This window comes from Scophthalmus maximus, chromosome 14 (genome assembly GCF_022379125.1).
Source record: "Scophthalmus maximus strain ysfricsl-2021 chromosome 14, ASM2237912v1, whole genome shotgun sequence".
NCBI classification, from domain to species: domain Eukaryota; kingdom Metazoa; phylum Chordata; class Actinopteri; order Pleuronectiformes; family Scophthalmidae; genus Scophthalmus; species Scophthalmus maximus.
Window position 1 is genome coordinate 4,397,501 of NC_061528.1, and position 19,681 is coordinate 4,417,181.

The 19,681-nt window shown below is 45.9% G+C and overlaps 1 protein-coding gene across 1 annotated transcript in view; it reads right to left on the reverse strand.

The window, feature by feature from the left end:
• Window positions 1–7,878: 7,878 nt before the first annotated feature.
• The window catches only part of slc49a4 (solute carrier family 49 member 4), a 41,211-nt gene continuing 29,408 nt past the window's right edge, over window positions 7,879–19,681 (reverse strand). The window contains exons 8-9 of the mRNA XM_035651516.2: window positions 17,385–17,567; window positions 7,879–9,579 (exon numbers count right to left, since the gene is read on the reverse strand). Coding sequence (XP_035507409.1) covers window positions 9,464–9,579; window positions 17,385–17,567 — 299 coding nt within the window. The 3' untranslated portion in view covers window positions 7,879–9,463. The remainder of the gene's footprint in view (window positions 9,580–17,384; window positions 17,568–19,681) is intronic.

Below are 19,681 nucleotides of genomic sequence, written 5' to 3' on the forward strand. Positions count from 1 at the left end.
CGCCTGCGCCTGACAAGTGCTCAAACAACAGAAGAATGAAGAACAAAAAAGAAAGGGAACATGGGTATTAAAGTTTCAGGAAAAATGAGAGAGTGACAAAGTAATTGCCAACGGGGGGTCGGGGGGCCGGGCGTTCGCCACATGCTCAGACAGGCTTTCAAGTCATTTCCTTGTCGCTGAAACACGCGCGAGCCATGATGTCCCTTCAACCGGCCGATTCTCTCTTTCAAAGAAGGAGGTTGGGGGAGAGGTTTCTCTCCTATCTGCAAAATAACACATCCTGCAAGGACAAAGGAACTTCTATCGCAGTGTATTCCAGGACCACAGATTGTACATGAAGACGGACGACGTGACAGATTTCCCCAAAAGAGAAGCTGAAGCGTCAGGTAAGGTCAGGTCATAAGCCCCGCCTCCTCCACGTCGGCACATGGGACTCGGACCAAACTGAAAATCAAAGTGCACGTTACAAAAAAACCCCCACGTTTCTGTTGTGTTAGATCGTGCTCATCACACCGAGGTGAGTTCATTTTTCCCAGTAAGTTTGATTTTGATGCGATAGAGACTGGGTGAAACATCGTGACGGACAGCGGAGACCGGGCCGCGATTGGTCGAGAGGCGTGTCACGACTGCGCAGACTCTCGCCTCCAAATGACGTCAACGGTGAACGGGGAAGAGTTATTTCGGCGACCAGCGGCAGGAAGTGGAGACTTGTCGTCCATCTTTATTCACAGTCTATGATTTAGACACTCAGCAGCACTTGACTTGACCTCTGACGGCCTGTTTGAGCCGCTGCACCGGGTAATGAACGGACCACAGGTTCACTCTTTTGAACAAGTCTCTTCACTTCTAGCTCCGGGGCGTTATTATTCCCACTACCGATGAATAAACTCCTCTCCTCCACCACCTCTGCAAACAGATGACTTCCAACCTTGTGCATCTCTGGAGATGGGCCCGTTTTGTGGAGGAAGGAAAGTGCACAAGACCTCGACGTGTTGTTGGTGAGTGCTGTGAGATCAGAGCTGCGTAAGAATTACAGGCTGGCGGTGCAAAGTCCCTTCGCTCTGCATCCCAGTTGTGAAGTCATTCAATCCGGTGGAAAAAATAGGAGCAAAGCATTTGGCAACAACTGTCACCTCTGCTCAAAAGCCACTTTTCCTTTTCCAGGTAGAAGCCGTCATGCACCGTGGACCGATACATGTTTTCCTCCGGACACACAGGTTCACTGGGACGGAGGACGGGGGGGGGGGGGGGGGTCTCTGCTCTCGTCGCCTGCAGGTGAGGGGATCGAGGGGGATTTACAGGTTTACAGGCACGTTCGCAGGGGGGGGGGGGGGGGTACCTGAACACACCGCACAGCCAGGGTGTGAAAATGAAAAGTGCAACGACTGAAATGAATTTGGATGGGTGCGCGCGCTCTCTGATGTGTGTGTGTGTGTGTGTGTGTGTGTGTGTGTGTGTCCGTGTGTGTGTGTGTGTGTGTGTGTGTGTGTTCTCTTCAACTTTCACACCGAGCACAAGGAGAGTGAGGACTTTTCTCACTTCTTCATAGAGGCCTTTTATTGTTATGGTTCAAATGAAAACGAATGATCCTGTTCATTATAGATTAATGTGCTGATTAGTTCCTTTATTAATTTCTTTGCCTACAAACTTAACAACAAAATAGTGAAGGGGGGGGGGCTAATTTAACTTTATAACAATGTTTTGCATTTGAGATGCTGACACCAGAGAACATTTTGAAAAGGACCAGCTGCCAAAATAGTTGATTCATTCTCTCCGTCAATCAACAGATCAATTGTTCCAGCTCCTAAACGCTCCACGCCAGCGACTGTCCTCCCAAATCTGTGCGTGAGTCCGGCGTCACCATCCAATCGATGCTGCAGCTTCAAAAAGCGAAAATTGCCCTTCACTCCTCGTCACTGTAATGACACGGCAAAGACGCCGCGACCCGATTGCGTTTCATCCGAGCAGAGCTGCACTGCAGGCGGCCGAGACACCTGCACCCTCCGGTGCAGCATCGTCCACCCGGCGAAGACCGATTCTCTGTGGGGGCGAGTCGGAGGGACGGCGGTTGATCCACCGTGAGGATCGAACGCTCGTGCTTAACATCTCCAGGAGCATTGTGCTGGAAACAATGTATGCACACTAGAAGCGGCTTCATTCAGAGCTGGCACCGAAGGAAACAACCGGAAAAAAAGGCAATTTCATGCGGCCATTTTCTTTTCTCCAGCAGAGGATTTAAGACCCAGTGGAGTGGGGAGTGGGGGGGGTCATTTGGCTCTAAATTAGAGCTTAATTTCCTTTTCCCCCCCTCTAGTATTTATCACCCACACACATTTCAACACTTTCTGTATTTTCGCGTGTTTTTCCAGACCCGTATTTTTGTTGACCTTTGACCTTTGTCAAAGTTTTACAAGGCCGTGAGCGAAAAACGAAAAAACACGCGGACGAAACACTTCACATTTCCCCAACTTTGCCGAACTCTGACCACACGTTTGTCATCACTGATCGACTGATGCACAAGACAAAAGTTTTGATTGCGTGTGAAATAACTTCGTCACAACTTTGAAATAGATCTCTGCAGCCAAGGTCAGTGGTTTTTTTCTTCTTTTCACTGTCTTCAACCTGATGTGTCACAGTGAATTAACGTCTCTCCTCACCGCCACCCGTCCCGAGACTCTTTTCTCTTTAGAAAACGTTTTTTTTAATAGGCCCTTTCCCAGTCTGCCTCCAGAATCTTTTTACAGTTTTACGAAGGCTCTTCGGATTGTGTCCTGAAGTCAACCGGGCTCATCGCGGCGCCGGCGCCTTGTTGCTTCAATGTGCCTCTGCAGGCCCGCCGCCGCCGCTGGGGCGTCCCGTCTGAACGGCAATGAGAGGAAACGTCAGTCTCCGGTCTGCCCTAAAACCAAAGCACCTTCATTCACCTTCGATGAGGCGGGAGGGAGGGAGGGAGGGAGGGAGGGAGGGAGGAGACTGTGGTGTTCCAGGGGACATAAAGGCTGCGTGTCACGGCGGAGGGGGCCCACGGGAGCCCGCGGAGGAACCAGGAGCCCGTCTGTGTGCCGGTGCAGGTGTAGCTGTGATTCAGACCGGCGGCCTGCTGCATCGAAGCCCGTCGCTCGCTGCTCTTCTCCCTGGCCACAAGCCTTTTTCCGCTCGCGCGGTTCTCATAATTGCTCTTGCTCAGAGGACATGCTGCTTCCGTCAGCGCCACGTCCTCCTGCATTAGAGCTGAGGAGCCTGAGCCGAGCAGAACCTGGCTCTGCAGGTATAGACCCCCCCCCCCCGAAGTTTGAAACAGATTCAGGAATATTCGGCAGGGGTCTTTTCATCGGTGACAGCGTGATTGCTCATCAGCTTTTCCTCGGCCGGCCGGCTCCGACTCTGACCTTTTTCTACCATGTTTCCATTGACCTTTTGGACAAATCTTATTTGAACTCAGAGTCAAAGTGCGTCCCAAATCTTCCCCACAGCCCGGCTGGATTCTGCTGAGTTGCAGAGTTGTCGAACTGTGTCAGAAGTTGGGTTGAGTGTTGCCACGAGGCGTCAATGTTAAATAATGCAGGCTTAGTTCATCCTGGTCCGCAGGTACCAACACTTTCCCCCTCAGCAATTTCATTCCTTGTACAGATCACTTTGATTTTCTGTATATTAAACCTCGTTTTACTTTTACTCTTGAGTCTCTGCCTCGGTGTTGACAAGGCCCTGTAAAGAGTGTGTTGTCTCAAATATAATAAGAAAAGAATCAAAATGTCCATAGAAACTTTTGAAACCATGCTGCTACTTGTCTCCTCTTTCTCCATACGCTCCGCATATTCAAAACTGTCAGTTTTGCAAAACCATGTTGCTTGTAATTGTGTGACTTTGGTACTATCCATCTTCGTAAAAGAGCCACTGGAAGCAATCTGCTCGGCCACACGCACACACACACACACACACGACACGAGTGACCCATCTGTACGCTGCACTGTGAGTGGTTGGAGCCGTTTCTGTGCAGGACGTTTGGATAAAATACATTTTCAGTTGAATCTTACGGTAACCTTTCAAGGCTTGATAGTAGAATCAATTTTTTTTCAAAGCTGTCCAAACCGACAGTCGGAAATTCTTTGTGTGTGTGTGTGTGTGTGTGTGTGTGTGTGTGCGTTTGTGCATTGGATAGTAACAAAAAGAGGGACTTCGGTGTTGACAAGGCTGTAACTTTGAAAGATATTATATTCCTTATAAATATGGATTTGTCTGAATTGAAATTACTGAAACATCATATTAACATCAGAAAAAGTTATATATATACATATATATATATATATATGTATATATATAATGTAATGTAATGGGAATACATGAGTTTGATATGTTGACACATGGCCGTCACACTGTCCCCGCCCATTAACCTGTGACCTCTAGGCACTAAATCAAATCACGTGTGCATCTCCCTCACATCTCCCTGTTCATCTGACTTTTGGTCTTCAGAAAACACTGGTGGCTGCATTTACAATCTCAATATAGTTATATTCCCCCGAGAGTCGCGGACCACACACCTCCAAATTTCGCCAGTGATGAATTGGCGAATTAGCGGGCAGCTGTCAAACGCCGGGTAAAGCGAGAGCTCTCGCAAAGCCCATCGCTCCTAATCAACGAGGCACCTAGCCCCCCCCCATCCCCTTTTTCCTTAAATACGTTGAAGATAAAGTAACGGGGCAAGCCGTGATAGCGGCTCTGCTAAATGAGCCGTTTGAAGAAGCACGGCTCATTTTTCATAATCCCCCGGAGAAGGCGATTAAAGGGACTTTGTGGTGAAAAGGCCCCGAAGGAGTCCCTGAGGTGCAGCGCGAGGAAAAGAGACACAAGTGAGAAGCGTTGTCTTAAAAGGATGGAAACAAAAGACGGCGGTATAAGAAATTGGCAGGCGACAGACGACAGCGACACCAGTCTGCTGCTTTCAAGGCCTTTGACAGGACAACGCCACCAGAGTCCAAATACCCAAATTGCTTGTCAGTGAAAAGAAAAGTATTGTTTCCCCCTCCGTCTGCTCCCGAGAGACCCTGAGCAGCTCCGACACCCCCCCCCCCCGGACAAGGAGCCAGAAGGACGTCACGTTGGGAATTGAACTCCTGCCGAAAAGGGCCTGTTAATAAACTGTTCGTGTTGCGTTTGTGAACGGCGGGAAATGTGCGCGTCAATACTGTACCTCCCTCCGACAGGAAGACGCAGCCACGGCGCTCTTGTCCGACAGGCCTCATTGTGTTGTCCCTTTTGTGACATCTCACAAAATGGCTGTTTTGTTCCTCTGTTGTCACACGAACCTTTGGTTTAATCAGTTGTCGCTTCCTCTCTCTGTCGCCCTGTGTCTCTGACATGAATTTCAAACGTCAACCGCTGAATACTTTAGGTATTAGGTATATATCTAGGTATTTAACGTCCGTTCACTTTGACTTGACGTGGGTCGTTTTTGAAAACATTCATGTCTCTGCTCGTCCAGAATAAATGAAGAGCGCTTGTGTATTTTGTGAATCTTCTCGCAAAATGATTTTTTTTTTTAATATATATATTTATTTATTTATTATTTGTTTTTTATTTATTTATTCATTTTTTAAAATTATTTATTTATTTATTTATTTATTTATTTATTTATTTATTTATTTATTTATTTTATTTTATTTTATTTTATTTTATTTATTACTTTGAAAATCCTTCAGGGCCACTTTAAAAATAAAGCCACAACGATGGCTCTTCGGGGTCACGGCAGCCATTACAAAAACATTAGAAAGTTTCATTGTACAACAACAACTTTAAGTGTTTGTGTGAAAAACCATTTGAAGAAAGTTTTCCTCGTTTTCCTCCCAACCCCATGAACAAAACAAAACAACACCCGCAATAAAATGTGCAAATGAAGAACATATTCCACCCGTTTGGTATGTGCATATTGTTCATTTTGAATTAGACTTCATGTGTTATTATTCTACACAGCGTGTTCACATCACTTGAGGGCTTCTTCGCCGCGCACGGGGAACGAGACGGAAAAAAAATCCAAAAGAAATGACACGTTTCTGCGGGATTGTGCGACGGACGAACGCCACAGCTCCTCTACCAACCATAAAAAAGCAGATGGCCATAAAAGTGGCTTGATTTCACATCCCCGCAGGCCTTGTTTTTCTGAATGCCACGCGGTAATTCGCGGGGGCGCCCGGCCTCAAGTCACCCAATCTGATCTGGTGTCATCATGCCCATTTGTGCATCCGAGTGCTCGGGGTCAAGGCTCCCTGTCGGCTTTAATGGCACCAGTTCCGAGGATCATTATTCTTTTTGTTTTTAGAAGTATGGCAAAATCAATCTCGGCATCTTTACGTTCGCGCACACACACACACACACACACACACACACAACCTCGGATGCTAATTGGAACCAGACAGTCTTGTGCATGCAGACTCGCCCCAGTGAAGTTCGCTCTCACCAGAATCCAGATAATGAGCTCATCCCCAGCTGGGCCACCAGAGGGGGGGGGGGGGGGTTGTTAGAAAGAGCGAGTGAGGTCACGGCTTCGGGGTCACACATACGTTGCTCGTCGTGATTTTTCGTGTTTCGAGGTCGGCGAAGAAGCGGGAGGATTTCCCACAATGCAGCAGTGCATCCGGAGGAGAGCTTCTCTTACTTCTGCCTCTCGGGACGGTTTGTGCGAGAAACATTTCTGCGCTGCCAAAGATCACACAGCATTTTTATGGCGGCAGTCATGTGCACCAACATCAGTATTTTGATATATTATTAAAATGTGACTTAAATCTAGATTGTCAAGTTTATTCTCAACATTTTGACTTTGTCCTGGATATACAATATTAAAATAAAAATCTCCTGATTTAATAATAATAAAGTTAATAATTTAACTTTATTCTCAAAATTCCAACTTTTTTAGCGAAAATGATTACTCTCAAAATGCAAAAGAAACCCTTCTCCTTCTCATTTTCGTCACATGCCTGGACATGCCAAAACTCTTCCATATGAGTCACATTTCAACCAGATATGGGGGATGGGGGTCATTTTTGGCAGCTTTAAAAAGAGGAGCCTGACCAATTTTTCCCGCCGAGCTCCGTTTACAGTTCTATTGTTTGATCGACTCCGCCGGTGAAATCAGCTCTGTGTGATGTCATCGGCTCTGAGGGGCTTTTGTCATGTCTGAGAAAAAAAATCGGCAGGATGATGTCATCAGAGTTATTTGCGGCGTTGACGGAGCCCCACCCGTTCAGGAGCTCTGCCTCTGGTGCCTTCAATTTTTCTTCTAAAAAATCTGCTTCAGAAAGACGCGTGTGAAATGTTCCCGAGGAACCTGAGCAGAACAGGGTCTGACACATAGCTCCTGGATGTCAGGGATGAGAGGAAATGTTGTACAAGTTGTTTGGAACTTATTGTAGTAAAAAAAAAAAAGAAGATCTCCAGACCTCTACATGTGTTCATCAGTCATTTTGAAAGGAGTCCGTCTTTGGACAAAATTCACAGAGAGCGAATATTAAAAATCACTGCAGCCGCAGGAACGGCTGCATTATGAGGTGAGTAGCTCAGCTGTGATGATGGAGGCAAAGGAAATTTTAATAACTCGCAGTCTGGATGTATTTGGACTGTGAAACATCTTCTGCTCTGAACTGCGGCAAACTGCATGTGGAACGAAACTGTAACTCTGTGGTGGAAGTTCAGACTTTATGACTGTTTGACATGTGCATATGGAAAAAGTGTGAAACACCCACAGACCGTGGGAGCGAAGGCAACGCGTGAGTGTCCGACACGGAGAGGATCTGTGATGGGACTCGTCGGAGAGAGACAACTAATGTGTAGTAAGAGCCTTTTCTTTTTTCTCGTTAGCCTCGCGGCAACAGGAGGACAACAGCGACATTATTTTTAAAATCTTTCCATTTTTAATAAGGTGCTGGAAATATTCAACAGTCACATTTGTTCTGTTTTTTTCTTCTTTCTTCCCTTTTCCACAGAACAAAGGACATTTATGACCCGGAGCCCAGAAGGAACAGCAGAGTGTAAGTGTACAGAGCAAGAAGAACACGACCTTTAAACTGCAGCACTATATATATGTACATGACAAGGGAAGGTCACAGTGTGGACGAGAGGGAGACTTGAACGCACCGCGCCGGGCAATTAAGGCAACACGTCAAAAGAAGGTAAAAAAGACGACCTTCTTCTGTACGAGGAGAGTTAAAAAACACTAAAGGATAACCAGCACCAGGAAACAGAGCTTCCTCTAAACCCACAGGAGATCACATTGAAACACGTCTCGTCGCCGCCGTGCAGGACAAAGAAAGAGAAGTCGTGGAAAAGTCAAGAGAAAAAGTTTCTCTGTGTTGAGTGACAGATGTTTTTCATCTTCTTCTTTTGTGTGGTAGCGTCCCTCTCCATTTTTTTTGTCCCTTCCTTTTCTCTCTCTCTTTTTTTTACCTCAGGGGTTTGGGGTAGTTCTGTTTTTGTCAGCAGACTCCACCTGCTGGTGGCAAGTGACATCACAATGTGAATCCTCCCGGTCTGTACAATAAAAACAAAATCTTCCCTCAAGTGGTTGAAATCGCAAAAAAAACTTAAAAACACCCCGTCGCCGTGGAGGCGGGTGTGAACAGTGTTAGTGTTGAGACATTTCGAATAAATACTGGGCAGGCTGCTGAGCGAGACACATGAAAAAACTAAACATTAACATTATTCCTTTATATTAAAAAAAAGCTAATGTCCCAGAAATGGACATCATTAACCATAAATTGGTTTTAAAAATGAACAGTTCAGACGACCCGGCCTCTTCCACAGTTCACAGGCTTTGGTCCAATCCCAGCCCACGTCTTGTGGCGGTCGTCCAATCGTCGATCTGGATTATTAGAATTTTTTTGCATAATAGTCCACTTGAAGGTGAATTTAAAATATCAAGTACCTAGTGCCTCTCGAATAGTGTCACAGGTCCGTTAACAGCGTCGGGTCAGTCACGGTTTGGAGCAGCACTAAAAACCCCCTCTACTCAGCGCAGCCAGGCCTGCTGATTGGCTGACGTAGCTCTCCCCTCATCGCCCCCTCCTTCATTTTCCTTGTGAGGTCGACGACATCAAGTTCCTTTTAAAAAGGACGATCGAGGAAGGCGAGGAGGGAGGGAGGGAGGGTTAGGGGCGACACTGAGAGCAACTTTAAATATGACATAATCTGTAAACAACGATAACAAAAGATCCTGTCATGCCGTGCCGGGTTAAAAAAATCAAACATGAAATATAAAAACAGGTCATAGTGTGTTAGACAGTCACACGGCGTCGAGACGTATAAATAGAAAAACACGGATGTAGAATCGGTTTTGTGGTTTCTCCATGTACATTTACATATTCAAAGAGTCTGGGCCCCTTTCCTCCCTTCATCTCCCTTTTTCTCCCCTTTTCCTTTGTGCAAAGATGAATCATTGTTCAGTCCCTGGTCGTCGGGGCTGTTTCCGTTGTCTGTGTCACACGGACACAAAGACGTCCAGGTAGAGGCGGTCGTACGACTCCCTGAAGAAGAGGATGAGGACCAGGCTGAAGAGGCACGAGCCCGTCAGACACCAGTTGAGCCACGACAGGTCTGCACGGAGAGAGAGAAAGAAAAAAAAGAGAGAGACAAGGTTGGAGTTAGTTCGTTTCTTGTCCAGAAGGTGACACATTGGATCAACAGGTAGATGAGTCAGTGCTCTGCTCACAGACGCTTCTCCAGCTCACAACGTTACTTCTTTTCAATTCTTCCAAATAAAATTATATTAAAATATATGGGAAAAACTATGAGGACAGCTTTGTGCTTATGTGCACTTTTGCTCTGGGGGTGTTTTTCATAATTCGGCCTAATGAAGGAAAAATCTTAACACAGAATCAGTTCCGTAGTTTCCACAGTTTGATTTTTGGAGGAACTTGACCGGCCTGCACAGAGCTCTCACCTCAGCACCATCCTAGAACCTGCAATGACAAAAATATGACCCAGGCCCCATCACCCAACAGGTGGAATAGGGGGAAATTCCCGCCACCAGATTCCAAAATTGGATAGAAAAAAATTGCTGTTATTCAACATCAATCACTTGGGTGTTCAAGGGTGTCTGCATACTTCTGACCATTAGGTTCACACGTAATTAGAAGCAGCGAAGAGGTATATATATATATATATACAGAATATGCAAAAACGTTCCTTGTGGCACCAGCAGATATATAAAAAATTGCATAGCAACACTTTAGAATGATCATAGTGACTCAAAAATGACCCTTGGCTCTTCACCAAGCAACAGTCCGACACATTCGTTCCTTCATAATGAAATGCGAGTCATCTTCATAACCCTAATGAGGGTCAGCACGAAGCAACATTGAATTATTTATAAGTATCATACGGGACTAACGACTAATCAATAAGAAAAGTCCCTCACATACCGTATAGGAAATAAGAGCAGCCTCCTGATTTTGAATAATCAATAACACCGGCAGAGTTCGCCCCCGCTAACACTGACCCGCACTTGAACCTCGACACGAACAGAACGAGCCGCTCTGTTGTTCTCGCCTCTTCTCAAGCTCCATGGGCCGCTCTCGACTCGTCGGCGCACAGACGACCTTCTCCTTCGCTTCCGGCCTCCGTGTGACGCAGGCGCTCCTACAACATGAGCCCACCAACCATTATTCTTTTTAGTGCGAAGGAAGCATAGGAAGGAAGTGAGCTGCAGAGCATGGACGTATAATGAGAACCGGGATGCCGGATCCAAAAAATGGCGGCGGCATTTAGTTTTATGGGAATTGCTCGCCGGGCTAGCCCCTCCCAGGCCACTTCCACAAACTGCAGCCTAGGGCTATCGATGATGTTCATCATCGATGAATCTGTCGCTTATTTAGCTGCTCGGTCCGTAAAATGTCGTAAAATGGTGAAAAATGTCGACCGTGTTTCCCCAAACCTCCAAGATGATGTTTCTGTTTTGTCCACACACCAAAGATGTTCAGTTCACTGTCGCAGAGGAGCAAAGAAACCAGAACATATTCACATTTAAGAAGCTGAAATCGGAGAATTTTGCCACTTTTTTTCCTCATAAAAACTCCTTGAAACGATGAATCGATTGTCAAAATAGTTGGCGATTAATTTAGTAGTCGATTACTTAGCGATTAAGTGTTGCAGCTCTACCGGGGGCCCATCTTGAGCTACGGCTGAGGCTGTGGGTGGATTTGAAATTGTCCTTCCTAACGTCTTTTCCAGACTACGTGTCCAGGACCTCAACGGAAAACGTCATGAGGTCAAGGCCCAATCGCAAAGACCACCCTCGGACTCACAGACTTTGAGGCGCGTTCCCGTTGAAGTGCGCGAGGTCTTAGGGCCGTCCCGCCGTCAAATCCTGGTGGACAGTTTGACGGGGACGTGAAGCGGAACGTGCGCTGCGAGGCGGTACCCTTTTGAGCGCTCCGTGTTCCAGCTCGTCCACGGGCAACGTGAATGACGGGTAATAGGTGTGCAGATGAGAAGCAAAGGATGAATGGAGTTAAAAAAAAAGATGGAGGTGGAAAGGGGGGGGGGGGTTGGGGGGTGAGGGATTGGGTGAGCGCGGTGTCGAGACTCCCAAAGCAGCCTCATTAATCAGAAGCGCCGTGAGCCGGACAGGAGGAGACCCGGCGTGGAAACGGGTTAATGGAGTTGTGTTTATCTGACCCCGAGTCTAACGTCGCCTCTCTTCTTCTCACTTGTACGCCCCGGACTTGGAAACACACAGTCAGTCCGCGCGTGCGCGCGCGCGCGTGTGTGTGTGTGTGTGTGTGTGTGTGTGTGTGTGTGTGTGTGTGTGTGTGTGTGTGTGTGACCGGCCCAACAGTGTTAAAAGAATGCTAATGCGGCGCCGGGTAATTCAATCAGGCGATGGCGTAAAAAAAAACAACAACAAAAAACGGACAAGCAGCTCAATCGCCCCGCTCAGATCTCTGAGGACACACACCTGCGGCAAAGTGTGGAGGAAATAAAGTTAAAGTTTGGCTGAACGGTAAAAACAGGCAGGAGGGGGCGAGGCGAGGAGGAGGAGGAGGAGGAGGAGGAGAGGGGGGTGAAGGGGAGAAAGATCAGAGCAAATCAGATAAAAGGGAAGAAGAGATGAGTGCAGTCACTCTGCTCTGTTTCCGGAGGCTCCTCAGATCACTGGTTGGCTTCAAAGTCGATTATTAGATTTTAATGATAACGGTTTAGAGGACGGATATGTCTGACTCTGTAGCAGGCATTTAAGGTAACCGGACTGACTGTGCAACACTTTCTTTTACTTTTGATGAACCGTTGCCGCCTGTCGCGTGACGATTGAGCTTTCACACTGATTGATGGAACACGTTGTGGAGTTACCAAGAAGTATGTTCTTAAGTTGCTGTTTAAGTTGCTGAAAAGGAAGGGGGGGGTGATGGTGGGGATGGTGAATATGTTTCCCAGAGAAGTTGAAAGAGCTGCTGGACTATACTTTTGTGTAACATTTTCCTTTTTAAATCTCTTCTCTGTCCTCCTCTCGTCTCACGTAACTCTTGTCTCTCCGCGGTCCTTACGGCGGTGCCATGGCAACCGACTTAAGGTCACAAATTCTGAGAATCAATTATCACCTGTCACTTCCACAGGGTGGGGGGTGACATTTTTTATTTCTGTGACTATAAATCTGCGCTCAAGCTAAAAACCTCCAAACTTATATATATATATATGTATATATTTATATGTAATGTTCAAGTTGATGGGACGGGGAATGTTGTTGTGCATCATCTTAGACCTTAATATTAATCTAAATAAGCGGCCCATGACAAGAAACACTTTGTATCTAGGATTTTGAAGTCAAGGAACATTTGTACAAAGGAAGAATTAAAGAAAAACTCAAAGATTTCCGTCCACAGCAGGTGAAACATCAACCTTGACACCAAGATCAATTTCGCTCCTTGATTTCATAAAGCGGGAATTGTTCAACTTTTGATCCGTCCTTCTCCGGTTGCCGTGAACTACACGGTGGGAATCGGCGTGACCGTCTGATCGTGTTCAGAGGACGGCGGCGGCGGCGCGCACAATCGGGACAGTCCATCATATTAACAGCTTATTACCGTCTCTTGTCAGATGAAGAGCGAGACGGGAGTCGAAGGGCGAATTACGGCCTGTAGCAGTCTTAATTGAGGGTCAGCGCGCCGTCGTAATTAACGCGGCCTGGATTCTCCTTCTTTACGACCGCGGCCTCTGTTCCGGGAGACGGGGGGTCACCACCGTCCTGAAGATCGATCCGACGGCAAAATTACCACTTTCTCGTTATGATGCATGCGGAAATAGTGCGACCATAATGGCCAGATTATTGATAACGACGGCCATGTGTTTTTTAAAAAAAAGTGTGTAATCAATATGCCACTGTTCCTTCATATGGAGAGAAAATAGCCTCCAAAAGGTCACAAATGTGTATCACGCGATCTACAAGAGAAAGATAAGAGTTTCAAATGCGTACAATGATTTGTGATATATCTTTTACCGTATATCTATAATTACATTTATTCTATATTGTAGGTGTTCTAATGGACGGGCGACGAACTATTCTGTCTATTTCAAAACGTCTTTCCCACCGAAAGTCCAGATGTCCCTGTTTTTCTACCAGCACTGAAACGCAGCACACATTTGTGACTCTTTCCGGAGCTGCCTGCGGAAAAACGGTCTCAAAGTGAATACAAACAATGTCACACACACATGTTTTTAGACATTCATTGTCACAGGAAGCAGTTGGAAACATTATCACCTCTGTAAAGTTACGTGTGCACAGATTGCTTCATATTTGTGTGCGGATTGGAACACGCATTTGTAACTCTTGTGTTCCGCTTGTAGATCGTGCGAAGCACCTTTTTGAGACTCTTCTCTCTCCATACACTCACTGCGTCAGCGCTGCCTCTCACGCTCATGATTCAAAACGGAGGCTCTTTGTTCCCCTAGCGACTGAGCTCTATGAAGAAGAAGAAAAGGTTTGTCTGTTTGGTTTTTTAAACACCTCAACCCTCTTTACGGGGGGCGCTGGGAAAAGTAAGGGCGTTCGTTCGCCCCCCCTCCCTTCAGACGAGAATGCTAACTTTTGGCATAAAAGTTCCCGGGACTAAAGAACTGCAGCAATTATTTCTCTGTGGTGTATAAATTTCTGCCCCCCCCCCCGCAAAAACAAACTCACAGCTGAGTTGAAGCTCGCCGCCCCTCCCCTCCTCATCTTTCATCCTCCTCCTTCCTCCGCAGAACCTCTGAGGCTCTTTCGCTCCACAGTCGCTACCCGCTGCTTTGTATTGCACCCGACGCTCCGAGCTAAATGACACAAACAATATGAAACACAATAAAAGAGCCATAAGCGTATATGACCCGGGGGGTTCCACGCATGTTTCTGAGTCACGTGGTTCGGAGTGAAGAGGCCAGTTAGGGCTCACTGAAGCAAAGACTCTCACGGATATGAAAATGGACATGGATCAAAATTCATGAACGTCTCTCACCTCGCGGGGGGGGGGGGGGGGGGGGGGGGGGGGGGGCGAAGGGGCCATAATTCAGAATGCATAACGAGGCGATGGGCAGCCAAAAGGAAAACCCTTAAAATGAACTATAAAATGGAAATAGATGGAAATCTTTAAAAGGCAGAAGAAGTTGCCAATTTTCAATATCAGCGGGGTTGAAAGGGTTTTCTGAAAAGATGAGGCTCGTGCAGAATTTATCAGTTTTTGAAGTCTGAATATTATTTTTTCCCCCCCAAAAAAATCCATTATGGGACAAGAGAGGGGAAATTATAGTAATGAAACGGGCCACTAGAAGACTTCCGAGGGGGAATTTTTACATAATAATCTAATTGATCTTCACATGAGTGATCGCTTCGGGAGAAAGAGAATACAGCTGGTTTCCAAACAGGACAGGAAACACATACGTCCTGTAACTCCTCCTCCGTACGACATCGGTGTTTCAACGTTGTGGTTGATTTTCAGAGTAGACATGCGGATCAAAAGTGTATCTTACTTTACTTTATGCCATGGCAGCTTTGTAAGCAATATCACTGTATAGTTTCTACTGTGTGATACTGACAAACAAAACCCCTGGAATAATCAATATATTGATAAAATATGAGAATTACACTTTGAAGAAAACTCTATTTTTGAAACCGATACTGATTCTTTTTTAGAGATAAACATCTGACAATGATATATTAGTCAGAATTCTTTCGATTAAAATAACAAACATTTGATTATGTTTACTTTTCTTTATACAATTTACTAACCCCCTTCTCTGACACTGAATCTGACACAGATAAAAAAAGAGAACTCAGCTACTGGCAACAGTAAAGGAGCCCATACCCTTTTTTATGGATTTGCCTGCTTTTAAAAAACTGAATTAATGCACTAATGTTGTATATTAGGCAACTTCACAGTGAGAATTGAAGAAAGGAGCAGAAAAAAGCCTCCATCGTCTCAGCTTGATCTTCTCTCCAGCTGTCACAAGGAAGTTGTCAGGATCCATCTCAGCACATCAGACGCCGCTTCGGCACGCACACGCGCGCACGCACGCACGCAGGTGCACAGCCATACTGTACACACATTGAGATGCACACGAATACACCTTCAACCACACCAAGCAGGCTTTCATTCAACATCGCAAAGAGAAGTGTCGAGACAATGATACATCATGTATTTTTTATGAGCGTGAGTGTGTGTGCGTGCGTGCGTCGGCTTACATCTGCTCTTTCTACCTAAAGCTCCGTCTATACACACCTGGTATATGGCTGTATGATTTATTACCATATGGACATATAACAGGTTTAATCAATTCAAAATACACTTCCTGTTGTCTAGATCCCAGGTTTCTGTTTATATATGTTCATGATCTCCCTTAACTATTGTTCTTCTTATTCTCAACCCTTCAGGTTAGGGATTCACCATCTGACATTTTTTCCCTCAGCGTTTTAGTTAGCGGCCGATAGTGAGCACCGATCAGATCCCAGTGTTTCATTAATAAGCGGCATAAGACTGGAATCATTCTGACCAGCAGAACCGTGAAATACTTTTAAACTGCCCCGAACTTCTGTTCCCTCAATGTTCCCATTATCTCTACAGTACTTTCAGCTAAATGTGCGAGTTTAGCGGCGCACTACTGACACATACATAGACGTAAACATAAAGAAATGAATTGAAAATATCATATATTGTCCCTGATACCCGATCATCGTAATCAATTGGTTAAATCAGCAGATCCACAACACTTTCTGTCGGTCAGGCGAGGAAAAGCAATTTGCAGATGTTAAAGATGTTATAGGTCAAACCGTTCATCATTCAATCAAGAAAATATGATCATCACATCAGCCCACAATGAAAACAATCCCGATGTTGATATCATCCCTGCTGCTCTTGACAAGACAAGCCGTTTTGTCGTCGCACTCGCCGCTCGCCATCCCCAGTGGGCTGCTGGGAAACTGCACCGCTGTTAAGGTCAAACAAGAATCATATGCACCTTCGCCAGCGAGAGGAGCCAGAAGGTAGGAACAAGATATAGTTGTATAGCTGCCTCTGACAGCAGCTGCTGTCAGAGGCAGAGGAAGAGGCTGAAGCTCATGAATATTAATGGGGGGGGCGGGGGGGGGGGGGTCCTGAAAATATATTTCTTATTTACTTAGACAAACAGGAGAGAAGGTGTGTGTGTGTGTGTGTGTGTGTGTGTGTGTGTGTCTTAGACGTTCCAGCTGACTGGTGCTGGGATGTAGCCAAACTTATATTGGAGGATGAAATGGAAGACAGAAAGGCAAAAGATCATAGTGAAGCAGGACTCATGGAACATAACATGATCCCAAGTAGACAACAACACACACACACACACACACACACAAACACACACACACACACACACACACACGCTAAGATGGATGACTACGCCCGGTTTGCTTATGTTTTCTCTTTCTCCCGAGGAAGCCGCGGAGGCAGAGAAAAGAAGCAGATGACACGCCGTCCCTCTCTGCTGTGGCCCCCTAAAATGATTACATCAAAGTCTGCCGGGCGGCCGACTCAAAGATAAAATCCGAGGCTAAATTACAGCAGGAGGTTTTTTTTCTTTCTATCTTTGTGGCGAATGTGTCAATTGCGTCGGAACCTAATTTTCCCCACAGTCCGCCTTTTATCGGCAGCAATCTGCAGGGCCTTCAAATGGATTTCTGAAAACAACTGGCTTTTGTGAGGCGAGGGAAATCTACAGGGGGGAGGGTGCAGAAAGCCTCCGAATAAAGCTCATTTGGATGTTTTCTGTTGACAAAAATAAGAAATTGAAAAATGTAATGTTGAAATGGAGTTATCCTAACCCCATGGCACTGAATAGGCACCTATGGTTGCAGGAAAAGAATGAATGAAAGTAGTTATCTTTCCAAAATCACATAGTCTTACCTGTACAGTAAAAGGTGAGGAAGAAGAGGAGAAGGCCGGTGACCAGGTTCCCCAGGAAAGTGACCACTCCGCAGGTGATGCCTTCAGGGACCGGGTAGACGGTCTCGATGAAGAGCTCGAAGAATATCGGCACGCTGCTGTTGATGAAGATGCCCACCAGGATGCAGGATGTGTACAGGATGGCTAGAGGGGGAAAACAGTTCAGACAACAATGAGCAACAGTTTAACCGGGATCTCGGATGTAATTGGGCATCAAATCCCACCTCAGCGACTGTTGTAAAAGATGATGGCACACCAGTCAAGTTTTATGGGGCAGCGGCGGTGATTTATGCGGCCGCCTCCTGCAGCCTCCTACTGTACCATTTGTTCTCACCGGCGCTGGGATTTATCACAAAGCCTCATCTGGAAACATTTCATTTAAGAATGCTTCCCCCTAAAGGTGGCAATTTACAGGGAGCAAAACTAAAATGCTGTTGGTGTTTTTGATGGAATTAGTTGAATATGTCAGGTTAATGCGTTTCAAGGCGCTCAAATCTGGACATAATGTTTCTCGTTATTACTGAGAATCAGCAATGAAAACAGAACATTACTTTTTCATACCTTACTCACAGAGGGATGCCAGAAAGATTTATACTTTTTTCATTTAAATAGGAACAAATTTAAATCAAAAGTTATTCCATGTCATCTTTTCATCATACTTGGTATTTTTTGATACTCCAACAAAGTGAGGTTTGATACCCAGTATCAATTTGGCATGAGATGTCACTCTGACCACATTTGAATTTGAATTTATTAATATATTGCTGCTTTAAGATTACATCCTAACTCAGGATTAAGTTATAATTATTTCACGTATTCTGCAATATATATCACAAAATAAAATGTCTTATTCTTTTACCAAAATGTGCAGTTGTCCACAATAGCGAACAGCGCGTCTCATTTGCTGCTTTCATTTGTGTGCCCGTAATAGAAAGAATTAATTCCGAATAGCTCACTTTTAATTTTCTAATTTAAAATCATGATGTGCCGACCGGCTCAATCTACTTCCCCACAATTAAGTTCGCCCCCTCTCTGAGTTTGGGTGTGACGTAGCCTTATTGCTACAACGACACCCAGCACGTTATTTATTCGTGTTTGCAGAGCGATCAGGGAGCGTTTAGTACGTCGGGGCCATCTCGGGGACCTCGTCCCCGCTGTCGTCCCTTTGGCCGCAACCTAAAGCGAAATGTGTGAACGTGCATTACGGTGGATTGCGGTGGAGATCAAGCCGTCGCCTCTGGAGCATCGCGTCCCCCTCCATCTCCCTTATCAGTGCAGATTGGTCCAAATGAGCTCCCCATTAGCCTGCACGTCCCTTTGATCACCGCGCCTCCGAGGGGCCCTCGTGTTCCCACCCGCCTGCCCCGTGACAAGGAACCCGAGCGGCACTTGTGCGGCAGCCATCAAGGCTCGTCTTTATTTGAACCCTAATGAAGCGCCGATATCAAACCCTCAAGAGCACTTCTTCGACAGCTGCACTTTTCCCTCCCTCTCGCTGTTGAACAAGGCTTTCTGCTGCTAGTTCCCAGGAGATCACAGATCGGAGGGACGTACATCACCGGTCTGAGGAGAAGATGTTTATTCTGGAAATGATGGTGGGCATTTAGGGCTGCAGCTAATATGAGCTCAATTTGATCTTTTACCTGATGAAGAGTAAAGCGTGTAACGTGTTTAGCTACATTAAAGGAACCAAAATCCTCCGTCAAGTGGCAAGGAATTAACGTTGTCTTTTGGCTGCGAGAGGCTGCTGGAGCGGGTCACCATCTGCATATTAGTTGGGTTTTTTTAACACCGGATGCCCCTGCTGACACAACCTGGATTAAAGAGGACCCAGGAAATGAGCTGCCAAACCAGGGAGCCGGAGCCAAATGGCCTCTCTACCACCTGAGCCCATGGCCCCCACCCCCGTCCCCTCGCCTAAAATGAGCAACGTCACAGGATCTCATGTTAGGAGATGGAGAGCCGGAGATAAAACTTGTGATAATGGTATAAGAATATCCTTCAAAATCTCAAGATATTACACATCATCTCGTACTCGTCTCTGAATGTACGTCACACAAACACTTGCTATTCGGGCGCTGGGAGAATAGCTTAACTTTAATACTTAAAAAGACGCACATGCATAAGCTGCATGAGGGGGATTATACTTTATGAAAAGCTGAATCTATGACAAAGACGTCCATGAAATAGTAAATCTGCAGAGTCCAGTACATCTGTGTGTACCTTCTTATATTTGGGCCAACATAAGAAGGATTTAG